General features: G+C 37.7%; 1 protein-coding gene across 2 annotated transcripts in view; it reads right to left on the bottom strand.

Moving 5' to 3' along the window:
- Positions 1-5,388: 5,388 nt before the first annotated feature.
- The window catches only part of LGR5 (leucine rich repeat containing G protein-coupled receptor 5), a 91,548-nt gene continuing 71,256 nt past the window's right edge, over positions 5,389-25,680 (bottom strand). For both annotated transcript variants that reach the window (XM_030451210.1, XM_030451219.1), the window contains exons 7-18: positions 24,409-24,477; positions 21,381-21,452; positions 20,508-20,579; positions 20,332-20,400; positions 20,107-20,178; positions 17,224-17,289; positions 16,941-17,012; positions 15,945-16,016; positions 13,901-14,026; positions 9,174-9,319; positions 8,130-8,213; positions 5,389-6,479 (exon numbers count right to left, since the gene is read on the bottom strand). In XM_030451210.1, the coding sequence (XP_030307070.1) occupies positions 5,389-6,479; positions 8,130-8,213; positions 9,174-9,319; positions 13,901-14,026; positions 15,945-16,016; positions 16,941-17,012; positions 17,224-17,289; positions 20,107-20,178; positions 20,332-20,400; positions 20,508-20,579; positions 21,381-21,452; positions 24,409-24,477 (2,011 nt within the window). The remainder of the gene's footprint in view (positions 6,480-8,129; positions 8,214-9,173; positions 9,320-13,900; positions 14,027-15,944; positions 16,017-16,940; positions 17,013-17,223; positions 17,290-20,106; positions 20,179-20,331; positions 20,401-20,507; positions 20,580-21,380; positions 21,453-24,408; positions 24,478-25,680) is intronic.

The following is a 25,680-nucleotide window of genomic DNA, read 5'->3' on the forward strand; positions in this document are numbered from 1 at the left end:
ACTTTCTACCACATTCTGTTCTACAAATGGGCCTTGTGCACTTGTAAGATTGAGTTTAACAAGTATCAAATATACCATGTCATCACCAAAGAGAAGATCAAACATGTACAGCTGTGGCTACTCTAGTGGCAAGTGGTGGTCAGTGTCCTTTCCAACTTTCAGAGCAGACTATGGTACTTCTGATAGGAGACAAAACCTTTCCAGCAGAACAATCCCCCCCATTTGCTTGTATTTCTTAGAGGGATGGGAGAGCTCCTTCCTCCAGGAAAAGGTCAGTTCCTAATCTGGAAATGCTAGTAATAACTGCAGTGACATCTGTAAATAGTACTGAGAAACTGTTGTTATGTGTGGAACCAAATTAATAACTGCAGACATCTGTCAAAACAGTGATTTTATGACAAGAATGACACAGATGAAAAAAAGATGTTTGAAAATTCCTTCAAGTATTAGTTCTGGAGTCTTAAGAGTTTCAAATCGAGTTGGAGAAGACTCTTTGTATGTGCATGCAAAATACTTAGTGAAAGTATTTAGATTCATAGATGGACAGGTTTTTTTCCCCTTTTTAATGGAGCATAACTTTTGCTTGGCTAGTGGAAGTGTTTCCACCTGTGAAAAAATTAAATAGGGATTTTGAGTGGACTCTTTGTCTGTGATTGAGTTTTTTAGAAATTCTGGCAGTGGTCCAGGTCTCAAGAGGAGTATTTTTAATGTTTGTTTTTTCCAATGGCTGAGATCATATCCTTCGATCATTTCTGACAATGCCACAACAAATTGTTTTATGGAGGTAATATATTTCCTGTGTCTCTGGAGTCACTGGAGCACAAGTCTGTGATTCTCGTTATGTGAACAAGATGTTCTTAACACTGATACTACATTTTCTTTCCAGTAAGCTTTTACCCCTATCAGTTTTTCTTAAAGGTGCTCCCATCCTCTTTATTACTTTCACTTGTATCTCTGACTAGCCCTTCTTTGGCCATTCATATAACTGCAACTTCCCTGAGGGCTGAGTTCCCATATAAAACTCAGTAATTAATCTTGTGTGCCAGAGCAATGAGCAGTGGTGTTCTCTGTCTGCTCTACTTAAATAACCCCCTGCATGGGTCTGCAATAAACTCTCCTTCAGCTGTTACTGCAGATACTACTACTTGTCTGTGGCCAGAGTGCTTTAAGGGATAACTGTACTTATGCTTGTCTGTCCAGAATACTGAAATCAGGCACCATGAAGAATGGTTTTCCAATTCCTCTTTTTCCTTTCTGCACTGAGGCTTTAACTTCCCAGCCCATTCTTTACAGTTATTCTCTTTCCCTTCCATGTTCAAGCTGTAGTATTTCCCTCCTCAAATAACATAATTTCATTCTTCTCCCTTATGGACCCAGCTCTAATATTGCTTACTCCAATGCATCTTCACCACCTCTTTTCTTACCATTTCTGTCTCCTCAGACATCACACTGCTTCTATCCTTTCACATCTACTTTGAGTTCTTCATTCTCCACAGAACTCCACCACCTTCTTAATATTCCATAAAACTGTCCCTGTTTACATCCTGTCTCTTGCACTCTCTCCTCCCTGACTTATGCACTCCCCCATGCTATCTTTGTTACACTTCTGGTTTTTTTCCTTGTACAGGTAACTGAAGCCTTTCTCATCCCAGTTCACTGCTGGTCCTGCCTTACCTCGACAAGACTATTCTGAAACTCACCCACCAAATTACTTAAATTACTTCTCCACTGTCCCTTCTGGACATGACCCCCTCCATTCTAGCTTCCTTGCTATGAACCTGCACACTCCCTGCTAAAATCAATTTACATCTATGATTATTTCACTTCCTTTTTTTTTTTTTTTTTTTTTTTTTTTTTAATCTTTGCAATCTGTTACTTACTACATCTAGTGATTTTCTGATTAAACAATTGCTTTTTCAGAGTTTTTACTTTGTTTGCATTTTAACTTTTTCTTTCAGGTATGTCACAGAAACAATCTACAAACTGCAATCTCTGAAAAAGCAAGTAGGAAAAAAACCTGTCCTGTGGTGCAGTTCCTTCTGACAATAATGCATCCACTCCTGTTCACTTCCTTGATGCCCAGATGATGACACGACCCTGCTGAGCTGCTGCCTGTCCTCAGTGCAACTTAGCTGAAACTTCCAGTGCAGACTGAGCTACCTGACTCGTGCCAAGCCCCACGCTTTGGACCTCCTTTGATTTGCCCTTAGCATTTGCATCCTGTGCATTTCATGTGTGATGGTGCTCCTGCCTTTCTGGCTGTCTATCAGATGAACTAGGCCAGCTGTTTGGTGATTCCCTCACCCACTTGTCTCCATGTAAGGCACTGGAGACAAAATAAAGCAGCATGTGGGAGACTTGGCTTTCTCACCAGGAGTGGCAGCCTAGTGCAGCAGAACCTCATCTCTCCTGTGGTCTCCTGCAGGGTAACTGATCCATATTCATTGCCTGACCAGATGCACATCACTGGGGAACCATCCAAGGTGACAGTCTCACACCTGGCAATTGTGAGAGGTCCTCATTGAGACAGAGACATCATGCACAGGGAGTACCATCTTTTTTCAAGGGTTTGTGAGTGAAGTTTTCGTAAAAGACTTAGTCTGTGCTGAAATTAAACACTGCTCTTCGTTATTTTGCTCCCTAGGTACCTAATTAGAACACACAAACTAACTTATACTTTGCTAAGAACTTCAGCCATCTGGGGAGATTAGTTTAAGTATTATGATAACTTGGGAAGGATTAATTGAGGCTGCTTGCACTTTTGTGAGGTGTTAGGTCATGATTAAATGCTTTTTACTGTGTAGTCACATTTTATTACAACTTACATATGTTTAGAACAATGACAGAAAAGGAAGTATGTCACCTATTTACAATCACTACACATTTACATTATATTATTTACAGATAAGGAATTTAGTAATATATACGAGCAGAAAATATAGCAAACGCCAGTATGAAACTGTACAAGGCTTAATCTCATGTCCTTTACTGTGGTTGCATTTCACTGTAGTAATAAATACAGTTCTATATTTACATATTTTACTTTAAAAATTGATTAAATGAATTTTAACAATTTCAAGTTTAAAATATCTGATCAAAATATTTCAATCATGCTCATAAAAATAAGACACAAAGCCCTTAAGACGTTCTGCAAGCTAAAAAAATTCTGATAAACAAAGCTTTCTTTTAACTAGTCTTTAGAATTATAACATTATTTTGTTTCTTAAATCACTTTACAAACATCTTAAATATAGCGAGCTGAAAGGAATTTCATTGACACTAAACAGTGCAGCACAGATGGACCCCAGTTAAATTAAAGCTAAGTAAACATGGTAATAGGTATTGTGCAATGGTTGACTGATCCTCTGCTTAATCCAAAGTGATTTCAGGCATCGTTCTCCAGCTGTATGCTGCACTGCTTCAAAAGCCACAGGAGATAAAGGATTAAGATAAGTATTCAGCTGACTTTATCATACATAATTTTGGCAGTGGTTAATTTTTCTTCCTGAAGGATGAACATGTCAGCCAAAGTCAACTGATGCCATCTGTAACTGCAAACCTAAAAATATGACAGCGTGAATGGCCAAGAAAATCAAGGCATGTGCATTGTTGGCAGCAAATTCTTCATTGTGAAAATCTGTCCTTTGTGTCCCAGGAATTTTTATATACAGTAACAGATGAACAACTGAGATAATCTGATTACCTTAATTAACATGCTAGCCTAACCTTGGTAAAGTTAAACAATTAGTTTCATTCCCATTAACTGAACAGTGTGTACTGGGCTTCTAAATGTTACTCCTAATGGAGATATTTTTAATAATAGAATAGGTAGATTTGTGCACTTCTTTGTTTTAAATTATAAGCTTACTCAGTAAAAGGTGTCATCTCTGAGATAAGAATACTGGAATATGCCCTGATGGCTTGGCCAAGGTCAAAGAGTGATATTCCTTAGAATTAAAAGTGGCTCTGTTGCGTGAGATATTTTTACAGCGGACTTGTCAAAGACCTTAAGTCTCTTCTCTCTAACTGGGATGCTTCTGATGTATAAACATACATGCCTTGATTGAGCACAGTATTAGAAGATCTAAAGCCAGAGAGGAACTTCCTGTTAATCTAATCTTTACCTAAATTAGAGCCACAAATAGTCCCTGAATTCCAGTAGCTGCTTCTACACCTTTTTTTTGGCAATATATCCAATTTGAATTTAGATATTTGTGGTGACAGATAGTTCCACTAGTTAATGATCATCACTGTCAACAGTTTGCACTTTTATTTCTATGCTGCATATTACTTACGTCCTTTTCCAGCCGATCTTATTAGATTCTTTCCCTCTTTGACTAAGTGCTCTCAAACGTCTGTTTCTCAGAAACAGCTACTTACAAACTGTGATCAAATAATTTCTTTCTTAAGTGGCTTTAGATTTATGATATTCACATCCTTTTCAATTACACAATGTTCTTTATATAATGGAAGCGCAAGAACTGGTAGACATAACCCAGCAGTGTTTCCACCAGTATGATGAACACAGATCATATAACCTCTTCAGATAGTGGCCTCTGAAACTGACTGGTCACCATGAACTACAGGCTTTGCTTTTTTTTTTTTTTTTCTACTGGCATGGTAAAATTTCAGGGCTAAACTCTGCAGAACCTCACTAGAAAAAAATCCAGGTGACAATGGCTTGCCACTTATAATTGATTTTTAAGTGCTCACCAAGATCTTGTTTAACTTCTTTTAAACATGTTAATTTTGTAGGCTTAGTTGACAGTTAAAAAATGTTTTTTCAAGGCAAATTACTTCTAAAAGTCAAACCACATGCCAGTTGAACTATTAAATCAGCTTTATCAAACATGGAACTTCATCAAAGTCTATTCTACAGGAACCTGAAGGACTTCAACAGGACTACTCTTCCACAAAGACACCTTGCTGAATGAGGGCCATACACACACACACACTTATAAAAACAATCATGGTACTGAAAAAGCATTATTAAAACCAAATTATAATAAATGGGAAAAAAATCCCAAGGCTTTGAAAACAAACTGTGCCAGATGATGCTTTACAAAAAAAGCTTACCAATTTAATGTGGTATTTGTGCTCTTGATCAGCTGATGTTCTTTTTTTGATTAGTGCCTCTTTAAAAGAGAGCAGCTAATACAACTGCACAAACTGCAGCATCTTTCAGTCTCTTTTTGTCCCAACATTTCAGAAACAGGGTGAGAAGGCTCAAGTATTGGAATTTCAGCCTGCTGCAATTTCTGTCGTTGTCTGTTTTCTCATGTGTGTAACAATAAATCAGAGGCACTCTCTTGCTTGTATACACACACACACATACTTTCAGGATTAAAAAATTTGTAAACAGAGGTATTTTCTGTACTGCCACTGAAACTAGCGACATGGAACAAATGTGACCGATGAAAGATTGCAGCTTTCTGTCACTTGATAAGACAATGGCATTAATGAACTGCTGGTAGGCACGTCGTATGATATGCTGGCACTTGTGTAGGTTACCAATGCTTGTGTTGAGTCACAAGACTTTTTTTCTATGTCTTCTGAATTCACAGAAATCAGACTAGCATGTTTTGACCTCCTCCATAACAAACTTTGCTTTCGCAGACTTCCGAAGTCCTCCTTAAAGTGTGGATTGAAAAGTATATAAAGGAGTGGGTTTAGACATGCAGGCAGTGGGACAATTACTAGCAGTATTGACTTAATCACTTCAGGGCTGATAAAAGTGAGGTTCAGTAATGAGGAAAAAGATAAGAAGGCCACAGGGCAATAAAGAATGCAATTAGTAAAAAGCAGCAATGCTATATGCTTGACCATAGAGCAGTCCCAAATGTTGTCTAGTTTTCCCTTTTCTAAACTACAGTAGAGCTTTGTGTAAGCAATAGTCATTACCAGAAAACAAAGGGAATTCAGCAGTATCAGTGCTACAATGTAGCCTATGGCACTGGGTTCTCCAAATGGTAGTGGCAAACAAAGAGGAGAAACCCCATACTCGATCCCAGTGACGAGTGGTATCACTGAAATGATTAGTGCCAAGGTAAAGCAAAAGAAAATGGCAATTTTTACAGTAGCACCGGAGGATTTGGCTTCAAACTTTGTAGTGTGCTTTACAGAGAACGCACGCTCAAGTGCAGCGAGGGTAAGGAGGAAAATGGAAGCTTCTGAGGCAAAAATGGAGAGCAGGCCTGTTATTTGGCAACCAATTCCACTTTCCCACTGAGCTCCATACTGAGCAAAGCTACCAAAAGTGGATGCATCCACACTAGCCAGTACTCCACTGGCCAGACCCATCAAGGCATTTACAATAGCTATTAAACCGATCAAGGCTTTTATGGAGGATATATAAAACGGAGATCTGAAAATTGTAGCGGACACCACTGCATTGCAAACAAAGGCCAAACCCACTATGGTCCACACTCCAATTCTGATCAGCCAGCTACCAAACAGATGGTCACATGGTTTGAAGGGACCTGAAATGAGAAAAAAAAAAAAAACACAACAGGGCAAGGAAAACCCATGTAAACAAAAATACTAATTTGTGCTTTCTAAGCTGTTAAATTCAATGCTTCTTGCAAGTTCACAGAACAGCCAAGCAGTGAATTTTGGTCCAAATGGTGAGATGGAAATTTGCCCTTTGTTTGTTGTAATAAAAACCTAGAGAACCAGCTGCTCATATACATGGTGCAACACTGGTGCTAAATGAATTTTTGTCCCTTAACAGGAAGAGTCAACAGGTCTCTTTTTTTTTGCTTAGCAGAACAAGTGCAAGATGAGTATCCAGTCAGTGTGTGAAAAAAAGCTGAAAAAGATACCTCTTATTAAACTAGGACAGGTTGCTAATGAGTCCTGGTGAAGCGTGATGTACTGTATATTGACAGATGCACTTTGGCTATAACAAATTATTATACTGCCCAAGAAAACTGAGGCTGTCTTTGCACCTGGAAGTGCTGCCTTTTTGGAGGGGCTTCAGATGACTCATGGCTGAAGTCTGTGCTTCTCCATGAAGACAAAAATCCTGTAGCCAAGATGCTCTCCATCTAATTGCAGCTGTTGCCATCAAGTAGGCGTAAGCCTCTGTTACATCAGTTTGCAAGTGTTTCTAAGATACCATTTGAAAGATAAGCATTGAAGCTGTGTTTTCTGTTGGGTCTGGTGATAACTTACCTTGAAGACAGCAACATTTCTGTGAAATCATTAATTATATTTGGACCATAGGAGAGTACATTCTGGTCATCTGGTTCTAAAATTTTTGGCTTCCTGCCTTTTCTATTTCTCATCACATAATTTAAAAAAATGTATTATTATTTGCTATTGCAATCAAGAATCTTGCCTTGGAATGAATACTGAAGTACTAGTTGTCACTTGGGTTGTTTGTTTGTGTTTCACAATGAAAGAATGCCTAGGGAAAATGTTTGCTGAATCAAGCAAGCAAAACTTATGACCTGCTAAAGAACCGATGGCTACTAAAGCTAGAAGTGATCTTCCAAAGACATGTGTCTTTCATTTCCTAAAAGGAAGCTTTCAGTGGAATTGGTGGCCTGCACAACTGCAATCAATGGATTTCTTTTTCCATTCCACCAAGATGCAAAGCCAGGGATGTGCAATTCTATAAAGAAAATAGTGCTGGGTGCTCTTTATGGTGGCAGTGTGTACATTAATACAGTAGTGCTTGGCATTTCCTGACAATAAACTCAACTGCATATTGCTCAAGAAGTTCAAGTTCAGAAAAACTCAGTGAAGTTCAGAACCATTATTTTAGGTTTGCAAAAGGCTGAGCAAGTCTGCTCCTTTTTATCATCTGTTTCTTGGTAGAGCAGAGACTTTGCTCTCTCATTCCACTGTTAAGGGGATCAGTCCCCTTGAAAAAGGGCCTGGAGTGAAGATCTGCTTAAGGAATGGGTAAAACTTTTTTTACACTCAAGAGATTAATTTAGTAGCTGAACAGTCTTCTGGACTTCAGCGCAAAAATCTATATTATTGTGCGATGTATTTGTGTCAATCTCATAAAATGATTGCAAAACATCATGTTACTGTCCCACTATCAGATTCAGAGTTCGTTCTGCATCTAGAATATTTGGTAATAATGTGCTTGGACTCCTATGTGTCTGGCAGTTTCACACCTGGAGAAGGTAAGCATTGCACTGAATGATGAACCTTCAAATCTTCTTCGAAGTCAAGAAAAAAATCTTCAAAGTCACGTTCATCTGTGGGGAAGAAAGATTTGATATTGCAGTTCTCAGGAAAACTTCTTCAGTACAAATTACAAAAACATCTGTGATAGTTAAGGCCTGGTCTTGTCCCTTTATCTGCGAAATGGTGAGCACAAGCAGACGTATGCTGACTTGGGTTTTGAACTTGGAACCATCACTTCTCTGAAAAGAGTCATTTGCAGGTACCTAATTTGCAGCGTGACAACCACATAGCAAGGGGTTTAAAAGATGAATTCTGCTGTTGTGCCAGAGTAGTAAGAATTACCCCAATTGTTTCTGTGTTTCTTATGTTATCCCTCTACCACACATTCTTCACTCTATTCTTGCTGGAGCTAGCCCTAAACTCAGTCTTACTGCTTTGCAGGAGCAGAGGTGGCACAGAAAGTGGCAGGATGATATCTCAGTTATCTGTGTACTTACATAACAGGCTAAACAAAAGACCTTGTGCTGAAGGGGCAGAAAAATACAGTAGTCTCAGTCCGGGAAAGTGGACACACTTTCTGGTACCCAAGAAATGGCAAGAAAGAATATATTGGCGGCTATGCCAAAGTTGTCACATAAGCTCTGTGACTCATCCTGAAGCATGTGGACAGCAGGAGAGAAAAGGATGAGCTGCTATTTCCAAAAGTGCCAGAAAACTGGATCTTAGCTGGTCTGTTTTTATATGGGTTTGCATACCAGCACCACATCCATGTCTCTCAAAGAAAAGGAAGATTTCACCTCCCTCGTTACTATAGTTATTGTTTCGATGGAAAGGTAAGCGAATGAGATTTTTGGAAGGCAGACCTGAAACAATGAGCTTGCTAATCATGGGAATACTTGAGTAACATATTATTGGGCAAGAGAGAGAGAGAGATGGTCCTTCAGTGACTGTAAAAAAAGTATTGGATTTGTTTAACATCACAGGCTGCTCACAGCCTTCATGTAGATTTCAAAGCCCCAGAAAACAGTTACCTTGAATTTGTAACAACCCAGCATCCTTCCTCTGAAAATCATCAGTACTGCTATTCTCATCTTTATTCCACTGGCTGGAGATCTTGAAGTGGCTCTCATAAGCTCCAAAGGCACAGCACTGATAAGCATATGGCATTTCCATGACCCTGTAGAAGAATAAGGAAGCATGCCAAGATACTGCTTAAGTACCAGAGCTACTGGACTGCACTGCTCCTCTACTGTTGGCACAAAGGAACTTGTTTAAATAACCATGACTGAAAGTAAAAATATCTATGGGTAAAAATGAGTCATGATAATAGAAAATGAGGACTTGCAAATAAAATTCCCAATCAGAAATGCAGATGATTTCTAGGTTAATTTTAGTAAAGGCACAATGAAGTTTTCTTCTGCATTTTCATGGGAGATTATTAAAGTGTAAAATATGTGAACTGTTGGGGGAATGTTACATTTAGGGTTGTATTTCTATTTTACAATTTTGAATAATTTTACAGAGTAACAACAGTGTCTCCATGTTGCTTTCTTATAGTTTCTTTTAAAAAAGTAGATCCACAAATCACAGCTGCATCTATCTAACAGGCAAAGTGAGTTCCCAAACGAAATTTCTCCAGTTTGGGGAGAATGAGATCATCTGTGATTCAAATGTTATCCACCTCTTTCAAGATCCAACTCTTATAACAGGAAGATTGTGAAAAGGACATTCTTTTCTGCACAGATCAAGAAGGCAGCATTCTATACCAAAAGAGGAATGAATCAGTAAGGCACCACATGTGAAAACAGATGTCACTGAGGAAAAGGTTTCACTTTATTCATTTTCTTAGACGTGAGCATGATTGTTGTAGGACACAGGATGTTCATTCCCAACTCTTTCAAGATAATTGATATTCCTAACACATAACTGAGTTTAGGTCAATGAATTTCAATGATTTTGAGGGTTTCTTTTTTCCAGAAAATTATTAATTGCCGGTTTCAAATTAAATTCTTTTGTGTATACGAAAATTCTGTGGTATCATGGAAGAACTACACATACTCAGGTTCTATAAACTACAATCTCTATTCCTTAAACATATTTTATGCTCTATAAGTAGAGATATTTAACTTGCACAGTTCAAAAATATTACATAGTAAAACCTAGCAACTCACCTTAAGTCCAAATACCCAGTAACACAAAAGATTCAAAGACAAAGAGGTGATTAGGAGTTCTTCTGAACTAACTTAATAGGAGTAAAATATAAATGTATCCTCCTATCAGATTACTTTCACCAGGTTAATAATGTAAGTTAACATAATGAACACCCCCTGGGAAATCTGCAAAGCAATCAGCCTGACTCAGGCCGAATGCCAGTAGGACTTAAACTTGTATGCTAGCCAAAACCTTGGTACAAAGGGGAGCAAACAGATCCCTAAGCTCTAAAGTGATTTTTTAATTAGTGCACTTTGGGGCATTTAGATGGTATAAACTTACATTCTGTTGGGAATTAGCAACAATAATCTGTACTCTTGTACACAATGCAAAAAGCAAGATAACGCATTTTTAAGGTACTCTGACAGGAGTTCAGGTTAACCAAGACCTAACTACCAGGCAACCTCATGGCAGCAGATTTAAACAGATTTCTAACTCATTTCCATGAATGCCATATTTTAAAGTAAGGTTATCTTAAACAATTTTGAACACATTTCCCAGAAGCCCTTCTTAAATGAACTACTATTAAAGCTTACTAGAGTAACTCATAGTTAGTCACCTGGGCTAAAAACAATTGCAATACCCAACTAGAAATGCCCCTTTTCTAAAAAAAATCTCCACAAAATTGAAAAACTTATCAAACGAAACACTGACAATTCCACAAGGCCATCACTGCAATTTGCGGCTTCAGACCTTTTTGAAGACACTGGTACAGCTGAGAAAATGAACTGCTAGTGGATATTTTAGGCTTAAGGGACTCACAGAAATGTGAGGTTTTTATCTATTTCTTATCCTTCCTGTAAACCATATTTGCCCGGAATGACTGCGACCCAGACCACAGAGGACAATGCAGACTCTGCAGGTCAGAGAAATTACTATCAGCTCTTCTTGGTGACAGAGGAATTTCTTTCTTGCAAAAGCTACTTTGAACAGCAACAACAACAAAAAAAAGGCAGCACCACTCAGCCATACGGTGCTGGAAGTGGTCTTTTTTTTATGGCTGGTGATTATTTGATGTGGGTAATTAGATTTGGCCTTTGTCAAATTAACTCTTCTAGAAACACTGGCTGAATTTATTTTTATATACTGCTTATCTTACTGATGATATCTGTACCCTTGATTCTTTTTTTCTCCCTGCAGCAAGGAACACTTCTTTTTTTCTCTTTTTGGATTAAGCAGCAGAGAGCACAAGGTCATTTTCCACCTGACGAAAGTGTGATGTTGATGGTGAATGGCAAGGCACAGTTATGATGGATGGAGCAAATCACTGAATGCTTTACAGCACTGAATCAAAGCATCAGATAAAGAAGTAAGGAGTGGCTGGCAGCCCAATATTACTTCCTCATAGCTTGCCATAGCAGGCTGGGCTCAGGTCTGCAGAGCATTCTGTACCATTTCTGGAGGTGGGGCAGAAGATGCTTAGCTCTTTGATGTGTCTGTGTATTGAACAGCCATGACCCATTTAGAAGAGCAGGAAGCTTTTATACAGGAATTTGTCTTTAATGTTGTAAGAAGTGCCTGCTTCTAACAATTAGAAAGGGTGAAATTTAACTCTCTTTCAGATCTCTGTTCATGTTTAGTGCTTCAAGCATTGTCTATTCAGTGATTCTGTGTGAAGTCATGGCCTCATTTTGATCCAGGTTAGAAGTCTTGCAGACTGCAGGTCAGGTTTTTACCCCATTCTCTCCTGAATGGATACAATTTGTTCTTAGAGATGTTTAACAACTCTAGATATATTGATCATATTTTTTTATACCTTTTTTAAAGCCTAAACTGCTTCCTGGAAGATCCTTGTTAATTACTTACCCAGAATAAGTACACTGTAGTTGCATTTGAGAAATGTACACAATTTTACTGGTGAAAAAAAGCATATAAAGTATAATTTTGATATAAGAATTAAAAAAATCTTAGTTGTACATAATTCAGTTGAATAGTCAATTATTTTAGGACTACTGCAGCACCTCTTACGCCTCTAGGTGATGGTATATACATTGCTATATAGTTGCTAGGTTGGTGTAAATTTTTTTTTACTCTTTTAAAGAACCTTTAGGTTTTTACAGTTGTCACGAACTTCAACATGGGGGCAAAGTCAGTGAGAGAATTAAAACTACATCAGAAGCTCAGCCTCAACTGTTCATTATTTCTTACGGTACTTGCTTTTTGACCTCTGAGACTCACCTGAAGGACTCAAGTGTGAGAGAGGTGTAAAGCCTATAGTACTTTGAATGTTTGTTATAGTTTCATGCACTCTGATGAAGACGCTGCCTAGCCTGCTATGCGACAGACTACAAATAGAGGGTTTATTAAATCTTTCAAGGCATTGTCTCCTAACCTTAGAACTATGTCCTGCAGCTCTTCTCTGTGTATCGCTCCAGTGCTGTACACAGAGGCTTAATTATCTCCACACCTCTACTCATAATTGTCTTACTGTTCATTCTAAACACTCCAATCCTTTTCATCAGTGTCAGTGTCTCATTCAGTTGCCTGATTGCTAAGACTCATGAGACCTTTCCACCTAAAAAGGCAAATCTAATCAGGATATAAGTGGTCGAGACAACACTCATGGAGACATTTAAAAGAAATGTAGATATAGTGCCAAGAGACATGGTTTAGTGGTAGACTTGGCAGCATGCTAGATAGAATTTATGATCTTAAGGTTTTTTCAACCAAAATAATTCTATAAGCAGGGAGTTTCCATCCTTGGTTGTATCTAAAAGCCATCTGTATGTGGTCCTGGACAACCACCTCTAGGTGACCCTGCCTGAGCAGAGGTGGTTGGACAGAACCCTACAGAGGTCCCTTCCAATGTCAACCATTCTGTGATTCTGTAACTGTGTGCACACTGTTCCAAATTTTATAATATCAAACCTTTTACAGGAGAACATGGAAAAAAATATGTTGCACTTGGCATGCTCTAATTAAAATATAAAAAACAGGGAGAGTCAGAGGACACTCCCAAATACCCTGAAGTCTGAAGCAAAACTGTCCTTACAGTGATTTCTCTATGGTTATCCAGTGACTTACAGAGGTGCAAATATTCTCTAGAGAATAGTTCCTTCCTGTATCACAGAGGATCCTGCAAAATATTACTAGCAACAAAATGTTTTAGTAGTAATGTCAAAGTATTAGCAGAATCTTAATCCAAAGATTACAGAATAAAATGTTCAAATGAAAGAGGCCAAATATTTTGGAACTTCTTCACTTGATATTTGCTGTGTTCTCACTAATATAAAGGACGTTTTGTAAGCACAGACAAGAAGAAGGGCATATCACTAAGCTGCTAGCAATATTGTTTTAACAGCTTTTGAAACATATCACCAGGAAGCAGATGTGGCTTGTATTAAGCAAGCTCTGGGGTTAAAATTTCAAAACCCTTCATAGTTAAAAGAGCATAATAAAAGAAGTCTATCGTTTTTATCATATTTGCTTTAGTTTCAATAGAACAGATCAAAGACTGACAATATGAAGTAACATGCATTACACACTGACACACCTTCCATTACACTTGAACACAAATGTGGCTTATTAGTTTTAATGATATACTCACTTGAGCTCTGGAAAATTTTCAGATGATATCAAACTTTGTAGGGCATGATTTCCTGTTAACTTTAAATGAGTTAAACCATGTAGCCCCATCACAGGAAAAGTGGACAAAAGGTTGGATGACACATCCCTGCATAACAGCAAATAAAAATCAGCTTACGGGCTTTCATTTTTTTTCTTCAGCACTAGAAGTGTTGTGCTGGAGAAACAAGTTAGACTTTTCTAATTCAATCCCAAATGACTGCATTAGAGAGAGAGAGGCCCCAGTCAGCAAAGCCAAGCAAAGCTGCAGCACCACAAAGGAATATGGACCTGTGTGTCTAGCAGAAAGCTAACAGTAATGCCTATCTGTTAGCTCAGTCTTTGATGCCAAATTTTAACTCCAAACATCCATAGTGTCAGTTTTGAGACTAGTAAATAAATCTAAAATTTGTACATTAGATTGCTTGAACCGAGGGAGCCAGTATCAGAACAACTTTACACAGTTTAAAAGCTTTAGCGGGATGCTGGAGTGCATGGTTGCCCTGAGAGCTCCACAGAGAGCACGTCAGGTGTGTGGGGACATGTGGAAGGTCTGGGCTGGAGCAGCTGAAGGTGACAGTCCTAAGCTGAGGTCTGTCTGAGGAGCTGAAGACAGACAGCATAGAGCATGGATGTGTAACAGGCAAAATAACAGTGAATGGAAAATTGGCTGTGATCAAGGAGAAATGGTAAAGCAATCGAAGACTTGGAAGTCCAGAGGTATTCTGCTTCCCATTTCTCCCTCTCTTCCATTTATTCTAGAAGTATTTTCAGTCCTCTTTACAATTACCTGTACTGCAATACTTAAGAATGTCAGCAGTCAAGGAGGAAGAAGGGGAATCTTATGCTGCTGAAATGCCCAAATGTTGATAGTAAAGTTCCTGTCTCTTCAAACATCTATTGAAATCTAAGGGGCTAGACTTAATATCAAATGTGTTGATGGCCTTCTATATTTTCTGGTTTAGACTATTTGTGTGCTCCTGTCCTTCTGCTCACAACATAGTTAAATATAAAAGGTGAAATTCTGCTCCTACTGCATCAGTAAAAAAGACCAGACTGCAGCCAGAGCAGGGCTGCAGACCAGCCCTTCTGCAAACACCAGTAAGCTGTGTTGCTCTATGTGTGTGTGTTAAAGGAGTTTTTCTTTAAATCTCCCTGACTCTTCTGTGCTCTTGGCCAAAGCTAATGATTTATTGCTGGCAGTAGGATGTTCTCTCACCCCTTCTTCTGTAGGGGAGTCCCAAGGAGAGCCCCCCAAAAGAAATGCCATAGGCAGTATTTTCTTTAAGGACATTTTTCAGTGCACCATTCAGAGGCAAGGCTTTGCACATGAACAGAAATGAATACTGTGCAAATCTAAGCTGTCCAACAGCTACAGAACAATCTGTCAGCAGATGCTCAGCAGTGTTTTTTTGTGACAACCACAGAGCAGGATGACTCCAGAGGAATTTTCTTTCACATCTTTCCCATACACCCAATGCAGAGATTGACTTTAAAGAGGCATTACAATGGTAGTAGGAAGCAGGAAAATGCTACTAAGGACTAACGAGTGCTTGTGAACAAGTCCTGCAAAGCTTGTTTTGCAGTGATGTTTTGACCACTAGCTACTCTGGCTGAAGTTATTAAAGAAGAAAAAAATATTCCAACAACTAACTAATAATGAAACAAAGATGCTTACTGGGAAATGTTTCTTATTTAGTTTTTAATTCAGTTTCTTAGTCCTGACACGCAACAGGCAGTGTTTCCCACAGCTAAAAGAGACTAAACTGCTAACAAATCGAAGAAAGGCAGATACATAGATATGCCAAATATCCCAAATCGCACTAATTACACAGTATTGTATGAAGCTTTGCTGTAATATCTAGAAGAGTTGAACTACAAGAAAGAAGGCATTTAAATACAGATTCAGCAGATGAGATTAAAATAGAGAGAGCTTCAATTTGTGCTGAGTGGGGCACTATTTTTTTTTTGTATGCTCTTGCAAGAAAAATGTGACGATTTAATGTAGAAGAGATACAAATACTTACAGTTTGATCAGAGATGGCAAAGAGGAGAAGGCACTGGGGTGAATAATTTTAATTTTGTTCCAAGCTAAATCCCTACAAAAAACATAAATGTAAAATTACATACCCACTGAGTGAATATGTAAATTTTCATACACTTGATCAGGAGGCCTAAATATAACAAAGGTATTAACTACATCCAAATATTTCAGTAAGTTTCTGCACAGCTCACAGGGCAAAATTTGTTTTTTGTTTTTTAAATGCTGTTAGTCAGCTATTGATACTAGCTACTAAACTGACAGCTTTCTCTTAGAACTTCTCACTGCCTTCTGTAGTCTAGCACTGTTATTTTCAGTCTGCTTCACAGCTTCTCAAGGCAGCAGAAAGAAAGTATACTGACTACTTCTGAGGTCCTCATGATGTCACTAAGAGCAAATCCATTGTTAACAGGCCTAACTTCCTCATCTCAATCTTAACTGCTTTCTGAAAAAACAAAACAGAAAAGAACTCTGAAAAAAAAAGTAAGGGCTTGATCCTACAAAGTCTTACATCCATGAGTAATATTTTGACAAAATTACTCTGCTAGAATGTGTGTCTGAGTGAAAACTACGACCAGGCACACAGATTCTAGTTCTTCAGATACTGTTTCTCTGTAAAACAATTTTATGCTTCCTAGAGCTTATTATTACATGAACCTGCCAACAGATACTAGCTCTGACTCAGTATCTCTCTCAATAGATAGAATAGAATAGAAGAGTTCAGTTGGAAGGGAACAACAGTGATCTCCCAGTTCAACTGCAAAATGTTTAGAAGTAACACCTTTTACAGCTGTAAGTTTACTACTTTGAATTCCTTGCTGCAGATGCTAAACATCACAATGCCTTTTATACTTTCACAATTGTGACCCAAAAGATCAAAGAAAACCAGAAATAAGCATTTTTTTGAGTCAGACAGTGAGCAGACAGCATATGCCCCCTGTTTCTGAGAACCTGAGCAAGTGGTTGTTAGGGCTGTACTCACAGAGAGCGAAGAGCCGTCAGCTGCCGGAAGGTGTCTGCTTTGATTTCACCAATTTCATTGTGATGTAAGTCACTGAAACAGCAGTAAGAAGTAGCTCAGTTCCAAAGGCACTTGGAGGACACTCTGGGGTGTATTATAGTGTGCATGTTCTACTTCAATATAGCGTAAGGGTATGTATTGAGGTTATGTCCAATAGGCCAGTAATAAGCAAGCTAATGATGCTCAAAGAGATTGGGTGTGTAGATACCTCTTTTTAGGTTTTTTAGGACAGGTTGACACTTACATTTTTTGGAGTTTTTTACATGCAGTAAAACAAGGTAAATCTTCCAGCAGGTTATAAGAGAGATCCCTGTAATACACAAGAAAATAAAACACTACCATCAAAAGACCTTCAGTAGTCTACCTTTAAGCTCAATTTAAAATAGCTTGGTTTTACCCACACTCACAGAAGACTGAAAATGTGCAAACTCAGTTACCACCTCTCATCTTTCAGATTTGGATTTTTAACTGAGAAGGTGAGAGGAGGTAAAAAGGCAAGATGTATTAACTTCATATTCTATGTTTGCAAATTCCTTGTATTGCCTGAAGTGTACAGGTTTTTTGAGTGTTTTTCAGTAATCATACTGGCCATCTGCTCATAGGGAATATTGGATTTGCACCACAGACTTCATGATGTTTAAATTCTGACAAATATTTAAACCACTTAAAATAGTCTACTAAATATACATACTTGTATTTTTCCAGGGAAGATCCTATATTTTTCTGGTAACAATGCACTGTAATCATCTTTTCATTCTTCACTTTTTTACTTAAGCAGCATTGCCTCTGACACTTAGACTGTTACATTTTGTAACTGAGAGAAGTGGTTAAAAAAATAATATTGGAACCAACTTTGAAATCAACCACTACATGGAGGAAAAAAACCTTAAAAAAACCTGAGCCAAAACTCAACAAATTACAGAATAACTGAACCATCTGGACTGATTTATAGTATAATATAACTAATCAAAACCAAGCCCACGCAATTTGCAGAAATTGGAGGGGAAAAAAAAAGGAACCTAACACCCTCCTTCCCTACCCAACAGTCTCATCCTATATATATACATCTTGCTCAGGGAAAACTGAATGGGAAATTTGCTTGTGAAAAAAATGTACAGGAAAAATTTATGCTTATAATTCAGAAGAATGTCCTTTTCCACAGTTATTCAGTATTGTCATGTAAGACTAATCTCTTTTTACTCCTTTTTCAAAGTCTTTAAAATGGATCAATGTCCACTCATTTACATCCTTCATAAAATTTCACAGTTACTATTCCAACAGAGGTATTTAGAATATTATGCATTTGATTTGTGGAAGAGGTGTAAGTAATGGCTGTATGTGTTTTTAAGGTATTCCACTCTACTTCTACTGTGCACAATATAGGTATAGGTATATTTTTGGTTACAAAAAAAAAGAAGATTATGGCCTCTGTTTATTTTTCATAGGCACACTGTGGTCCAAATCAGACATGAGAGAGGAGAATTTAAGTAAGCTGGAAGCTTTTAGGCCAAATTAAAAGTTGTTGGCATGTCTTGTGGACTGTATCTGTCATCCACAGACATTTGACTTAACTTGTCTTAAAAGTATGTTATCTGCTTGTATTTTGTACATACTGACACTCCGCCTTCACACATGGAAAAACCCATCAAACAAAACTGAAATCCTCCTGCCTTCAGTTTCTGTTACAGCTCCAGGAAATATTTTACTTTTTTAAGGATTTTCTTCCCCACTTTGTTTATACATGAAGCTCTTGGCAGCAGCAGAGGGTAAGTGTTTTTGGTTCCTGTGTTGAAGTGCATCTCTTGAAGACTGCTGGAGCTGTGTTCTCTGCAGGTGCTCAGACACCCAGGAAGCCTCAGTGTACATTAATCTACATTTGGAAGAATTGGTGGCTGGCTAGGATGCACAAGTTTTTCAAATCACTGCTTGCATTTGTAGTATCTGAAACAGGAAGTCCCTTCAAGATCACAATCTCCAAGTAACTTGTGAGGTTCAGCACACACCATTAGACTTCCTGGCACAGGCGAAACTAACGTGCAAATGTAAGTTTGTACTTGGCAGACCTGTTCCAATCTGATGAGAATGGGGAAAGAGCAGCTTTGAGTAGATGAAATTGCTGTCATATTTGTTCCCTATCCTTTTAAGTATCATCTCTAATACTACAGGGTGATATTAAAAAATAAAAAGTGTGAATTTCCAGTGGCTGGTCCTACTCTACTATGAACTGCTTATTGTAAGTTTCTTATAATTATAGTATTTATTTGTCTTCTTTTCCATATGTTTTGAGATTATTTATTGTTTCTGAATAATCCAGGACACATTTAAACTTAAGTCTGTGTACAGGCTTTCTTCTGGCAATGGACTACTTCTGTCTTTTGTCATTCTGTAAATGATTACATTGAGTCCATAAGATAAAACTTTTTTTCTGGAAATGGTCATGACATCCATGCTGGTATTCAAATAATGTGTTATAATTAGTGCTATTTCAGTGTTGGCCAGAGAGCTAATACCAAATACATTCCTAGTGAAGTAATACATAGAGGAAAGTACTGTTGGCTCATTCTCAAAGAAGTGGACACAATGATTACTTTCATTAGTGATTAAGCAAACTCTAAGAAAAATCTCCAAGCTGAAATAATATTGGATCTTTAGTATAAAAACTATGCCCCAACTATGCCAAGGAATTGTCTATTAAAATTTCAGTCAGCTACTTCTCTCTGGTTGGAAAAGAAACCAGAAGAAGAGAACAACAAGAACAGCACTTCTTATTCTGTTTTTCCATTTTCCATTTACTTCACTGAACCAGCTGCCTCAAACCCCTGACTACTGCAGGGGAGACAGAATGAGTGAAAATAAGGCAATTCTGTTGTTTTTAAACAAAATCATGACCTGTTTTACGCTTCCATAAAAGTATGCAGAGTAATTATCTTTTTCAACAAGGTATGGGAAATTCTGATTGATAAGTGGGCTGTGAACAATTTGAGTAATACAGGGCTGGCTCCCTCAGCTGAAGTCCTAAGAAGTAACATGATACAGAGAAATAGCAGTAATAGGGTAATCATAATTATTTAATTTTTGCATTAATCTCTTGAATTAATTTAATGTTAATAATCTTACTGAAACATACAGCACTTGAAGATTAGGTAACTGGTCACAAGCTGTTTTTGGGAGTGAGGTGATCTGTGCTCCTGTAAGTGTCCTGTTGAAAGTATTCATAAAAAAAGGAAAAAGAATAAAAAATAATACCTTTTAAAGACTGCAAAGTAAACATTTTTAGGACATTCTTTAGAGTAAGTCAGTATAAAAAACCCCAAAAAACCAAAAAAAGCAAAAATATTTCTCTAGCACTTACAAACTCTCCAGACCTGTAGTCCCTGTCAGATCAGGAAACTCTGTTATCTGTGAAGCACCATTTAAAGTCCTAGAATTAAAAAAAATAATTTCAATATAATTGTGGTGAGGGAAGTATGGGACAACTCTAATATTGCAATATATAAAGAGGATTCAAATAAAAAAGTAAACACATACAGAGTTCTGAGTTCTGGTAAGTGTTGAAAAGTAGATTTTCCAACAAGCTGGATAGGGTTATCATAAAAATGTCTGCAAAAAGATGATAAAAAGACAGTTTATGAAATACATTTTAAAATATTTTAAATATATTACATGATTATACTATAAGCAAATGAGTAAACTGTGCTGACTGTGTGCCTCTGGTTGCAGCAGAGGTGCACTCTGGGCTTTCTCACCCACTAATCTACACCCACCAACCCCATTTCACATTTTGAATATTCAAGTAGCCATTGATTTCTTGGTTTTAAAGCCAGAAGCCGGACAAGAAAACACTCCCTCTTCCTCCCTGGTTTGTAAAGATAGTAATCTAAAACTTTGCTGTGACCTGAGACAAATTTAAAGTTAGCCAGTGAAGAAGTCAGCATTTCGCATACTCAGAAGAGGGTCCCTTGTACTTCCAGAGCCTTGCTGCTTTTTGCTCATAGAATAGTATTGCTCAAGGTGAGTCCTGTTTTTCTTACAGTTATTTTAGAGTTTTTTATTTTGAGGTTTGTCCCTTAAATGCGTTCTCATATAAGACAATGGGAACTTAGGCTGGAATCCATCAAGAGTAATTTTTGCTAACTTCTTCACAGTAATTCTAAAAGACTTAGAAAAAATACTTCAAATAAAAGGTCAAAGGCTAGAGATCACTACTTGATTCCTTTAAACAGAGCATGCAAGGTGCCATTCTTTCCACAAAGCTGGAAAAATAAGAGCTTGTTTCCTTGTATAATGATGTGCTACACAGTAAACTCACAAAAAGACCTATTTGATGATTAGCCACAAATGTAACACCTAGTTCCATGTTCTGCAACAAGAAGAACCATTGAAAATACTGTTATCACTTACATTGTAATAAGTGAGGGATTACCCACAAATGCATGCTCAGGTATTGACTTGATGTTATTGCTATGAAATCCCCTACAAAAGGAAAAATGTTTTACACAGTTAGGAAAAAAAAAAGTTAAGGCAAAATCTGTATTCACAACGAACAAAAACTTTTTTAGTTTGTAGTAGAAAAAGTGTCCTTATATAAAAGGTATGTCCTACTTTTCTGGAATAGAAAGAATTGAAAAAAAAACCTAAAGTAAAGTAAACCAAGTAAAATATCTGAAATTCCAAACTTTAATAAATAGGCAAAGCCATTCAGATGAAATAAATTACAAAATGACACTTGCTTAAAATTTAGATGCCCTTAGTAGGAAACTACTTTGTAGCTGTATGTCATGTATCTATGACTCCATGTGTGTATATATTTATTTATATATTATATATATATAAATATATTATATATATATAAGCATATATTTTATATTTATATTATAGGTATAATGCAAACACATACACATATGAACTAATAATGTTAGCAGTTATTAATACTTACATAAATAACAATAAAATAATTAAAATATTTCCCCCTGTATTTGTCAAAGTGCAACTATTGCTTTTTCTGGGATAATAACAGCTTGCTCAAGCTTATCAAATTTTATACATTATGTTGTAACGTGTTGAGCCTCCCACAACCACCTTTTTGTTGAAATACTTAAAACATGGACATGAACAAGCTATCCAATGTAGTTCTGCCTGCTGGATAGAGCGCAAAATCTTTGTCTCACCAATAATTACTGGATTTTATTCATATGAGTAATTCTCCATTGTGAAAAACAAAAGAAACAACTAAGATTTCAAAGAAACAATGATGATTTGTGTGGGAAACTCCCATTAGTTCAGTCGGGTATAAAGAAGGCTTCCCAGCTTAAATTTATGCACTTAGAAAGCCTCAAGTTGTTCAATGCACACTTGGCCATTACTTGAACAGGTCCCAGATTATTTGTTTTACTTGTTTAGGCATTGTGCTACTCCTGATGAGCTACAGAGCAAGGCTGCAAATCCCTAGTTCTGGTGCCTGCAACAAAAACTGCATCCATGCAGGCGCAGACTCCAAGCACTCTGAGAATCCCGTTCAATCTGAAATGGGTAAGCATGCTGTCTGCACTGAAAGGGATGCCTTGCATGACAGAAAAGCTAAGGAAATGGCAGAACTACTTCCCAGGGCAGTATCTGGGAAGTACAAGTACCCTTCGTCACCATTCTGACTTGAATTAAGAGGGAGGGAGTGGCTCCGTCATGAGCCCAGAGCAGACTCCAGTGTGTTTATGCACAGAAAAGCCTAAAGCACTTCTGAGCTGGTTGGAACTTTACAGCCTGTCAGTTCATATACTGAGCAAAAGAGCAGTAAAATCCATCTCTATCCCTTGGTAAAAAAATATGTATTAAGGCCACCCTGGGGAAAATGCTTCTACTGTTATTTTTAAAATCCAGTCTGGCAAACAGGATGTATGCATTAATTTTGGCTAATAGCTATACCCATTTACTCTGGAAAGATTACTCCTACAGGTGAGATATTGAAGTGCAGAGCATCTGGGACAGTGGTGTCCCTCTAGCACCAAACAGATTAGACCCTGACTTGCTTGCTACTTTTGCCAGTGGATCTCCACCTCTGAGTGGCTGCTGTGGATACTTCCAAGCTGTAGACAAAACACCATTGTCTGTGTTTTCAGTCCAGACACAAATTCTGAGAGACAAATGAGGTCTCACCCAGAAACACCCCTGCTATGGTAGCCATGCAAGGAGCTGAGCCTCTGTGTTCCCACTGGGCTCCCACCTGCATGAGAATGGCAGGGCACGTATGACCTTATGGGATGTCTTGTGCTTACACAATTGGCTTCCAGTCCCCAAACAAAGAAGTGAAGCACATGATATCATAATTTCTGGTGGTTTTGGGATGTCAGGTTACAATTTCTCATCTGGAACAACAGGTTTGATACTAAGAGGTGAAGCACTCCAGGGCCAGTAGGTAATCTCAAGCACATCAGGCAGTCTGCTGGACTGGGCAAAATGCATTCATTGCAAACCTGGGTTATCTGTGTTTCACTGCCATCTTCAGATGCCAGCAAAAAAACAATCCTTCCAAGTCCTCTGGACTTCATGCCAATTATTTTTGGGGGCAGACAGCATAACAGCAAGTGATAATAGTTGGGCTGAGAAACCCCCACTCCTTCTTCCAGAGAAGCAACACTGGAGATGCTGAGCTGGAGCCAACACTGCCCAGGAAAGAGTCCCACTCCTGGAAGGTACCCGGAGTGGCTTTAAGATAGATGTGATGCACAGGGGTACAACTACTATATGATTACCTATTTTTTTTCAAAAAATTATGCTGACAGTACCATAATAATGGTAAATCATTCAAAAGAAAAGAATTCTGAACACATGCATCGATGTACATGTATGCTGTGTGTACGATATGTGAATATAATTTCATTCCTTTTTTTGTAATTCAGTTGCTTCTTGCAATAAACTTGGCTGTTTTCTTTTAATTGTTGATATTTTTTTAAATGCAAACTGTGCATCCAGAAATGTTGTCGTTACACAATTACAAAGGACAACTTATATTGAAAAGAAACTTTAATTTAATGGGGAGCAGGGAGGGAAGAAGGTAAAGACACTTAAAGCTGATGGATTAATGTGTACCACACCTTCTTCCTGGACTAGAAGACTGTGATATATTGGATTGTTTGCACATCAAATTATTGTGTTTAGGACTCAAAGTGATTTATCTGTGTGTGTTATTTACTGTATTCCAAGGATGAAGTTCCTGGAAAAAACCCACTGCACAATGCAGTATTAAAGTAGAAGTTGTCAGAAATTTAATACTATAGACTGAATGTTGAAAATGTTCTTTTATGTATGTTGGCATGTTTATTAGTTTATTCTAGGATATCAGTTTTTAAGGATTACTGATAAAATCACTAGCATTAAAAAAATAATCACACACTAGACAAAACATCCTACTTCCTAATATGAGCCCTGTACTTACAGTTCTTTTAGGTTTGTTAGTGTCCTGATAGCAGTGGGGAACTCGTCCAGACTGTTGTAATTTAAATCTCTGTGTAAAAATAGATTTTACTATTTAGATCATAGACAGCACAACAGAAAACACAGGACTGCTGGCATTTGTAATGAAATATCATCTTCCATGCATTGAGCAAATACATACAGACAAAAGGCAGGAAATCCTTCAAAAGTGTATGGATTTTTTCCAACAAACCCTATCTAGGGCATGTTACAATTCCTAATTTTTATCAGCATCCTATTTCTAGTTACATTCTAGCTATTCTGAAATAAAGAAAACATAAGTAGATTCAGATACTGTTCAGGCATTTGCTGTTTTGTTAACAAAATTGCCCATCTTTTTCATTACCTGAAGTATTAACTGGAAAAAAACCCCACATTTCAAATAGAATATTCAACAACTGTATAGTGTTACATGTATAGCCTGTTGCACTGTAGTGTTGTATACAACTACAATACAGTGTAGTACAACTATACAGTGTTGCACTGTATAGCCTTTTGCATGGCTAAGACATCTCACTATAAAGGTTCCCTTTGTTTCTGAGTCATTGCCTGGCTGTAAATTTTATGGCTAAATGGTGAAAATTAGAGATACTGGATTTGGCAGGGTAAAAATTATTGGATGAAGTCTGCCTCTGAGTAAAATAAGTGGGAAAACATACAGTAAATCCAACATTACCCTTAACTCTGTTGATTATTTGAAGATTTGTCAATATTCAAATGGAGAATGTTTATAGCCACACAGATTTTAAAACCAGAAGTTTAGCTAGGGTAGTAACCTCTGCTTTAAGAACTGCTCATGCTGCAGTGCTAATCAGGCATTTTTTCTGGTAGGCCAAAAGGACTATAATCCAACTTCTGACTCCAGCATGATATGTGCATCCTTTAGCATTCAAGAAACACCTGAAACTAAAACTGAGCTATGCCAGTTTACTGTGATGCTCTCTGGCACTGCTTTTGAAGAACCTACTCTGAAAAACTCAAGCAAAAGCCTGTTTGAAGAGGAAAATCACAAACCAGAGCTTACAAGAGATTGATATTGAAAGAGTTATCGGGCTGAAGTAATGCAGGAAGGAAACTGCTGTCTGAACTCAATGAGGCTTTCCTTCCTGCTTGTAAATCTCTCTCTCTCCTGCTTATTGACAAAAAGAGATTACAGACATGTACAGTTTGGTTTTGCCCTCCAGTGATATGTGATCTCCAGACCTATGTGTTGAGGCAAACAAATGATCTTAAA

The sequence above is a fragment of the Calypte anna genome, chromosome 1, assembly GCF_003957555.1.
Source record: "Calypte anna isolate BGI_N300 chromosome 1, bCalAnn1_v1.p, whole genome shotgun sequence".
NCBI lineage: Eukaryota > Metazoa > Chordata > Aves > Apodiformes > Trochilidae > Calypte > Calypte anna.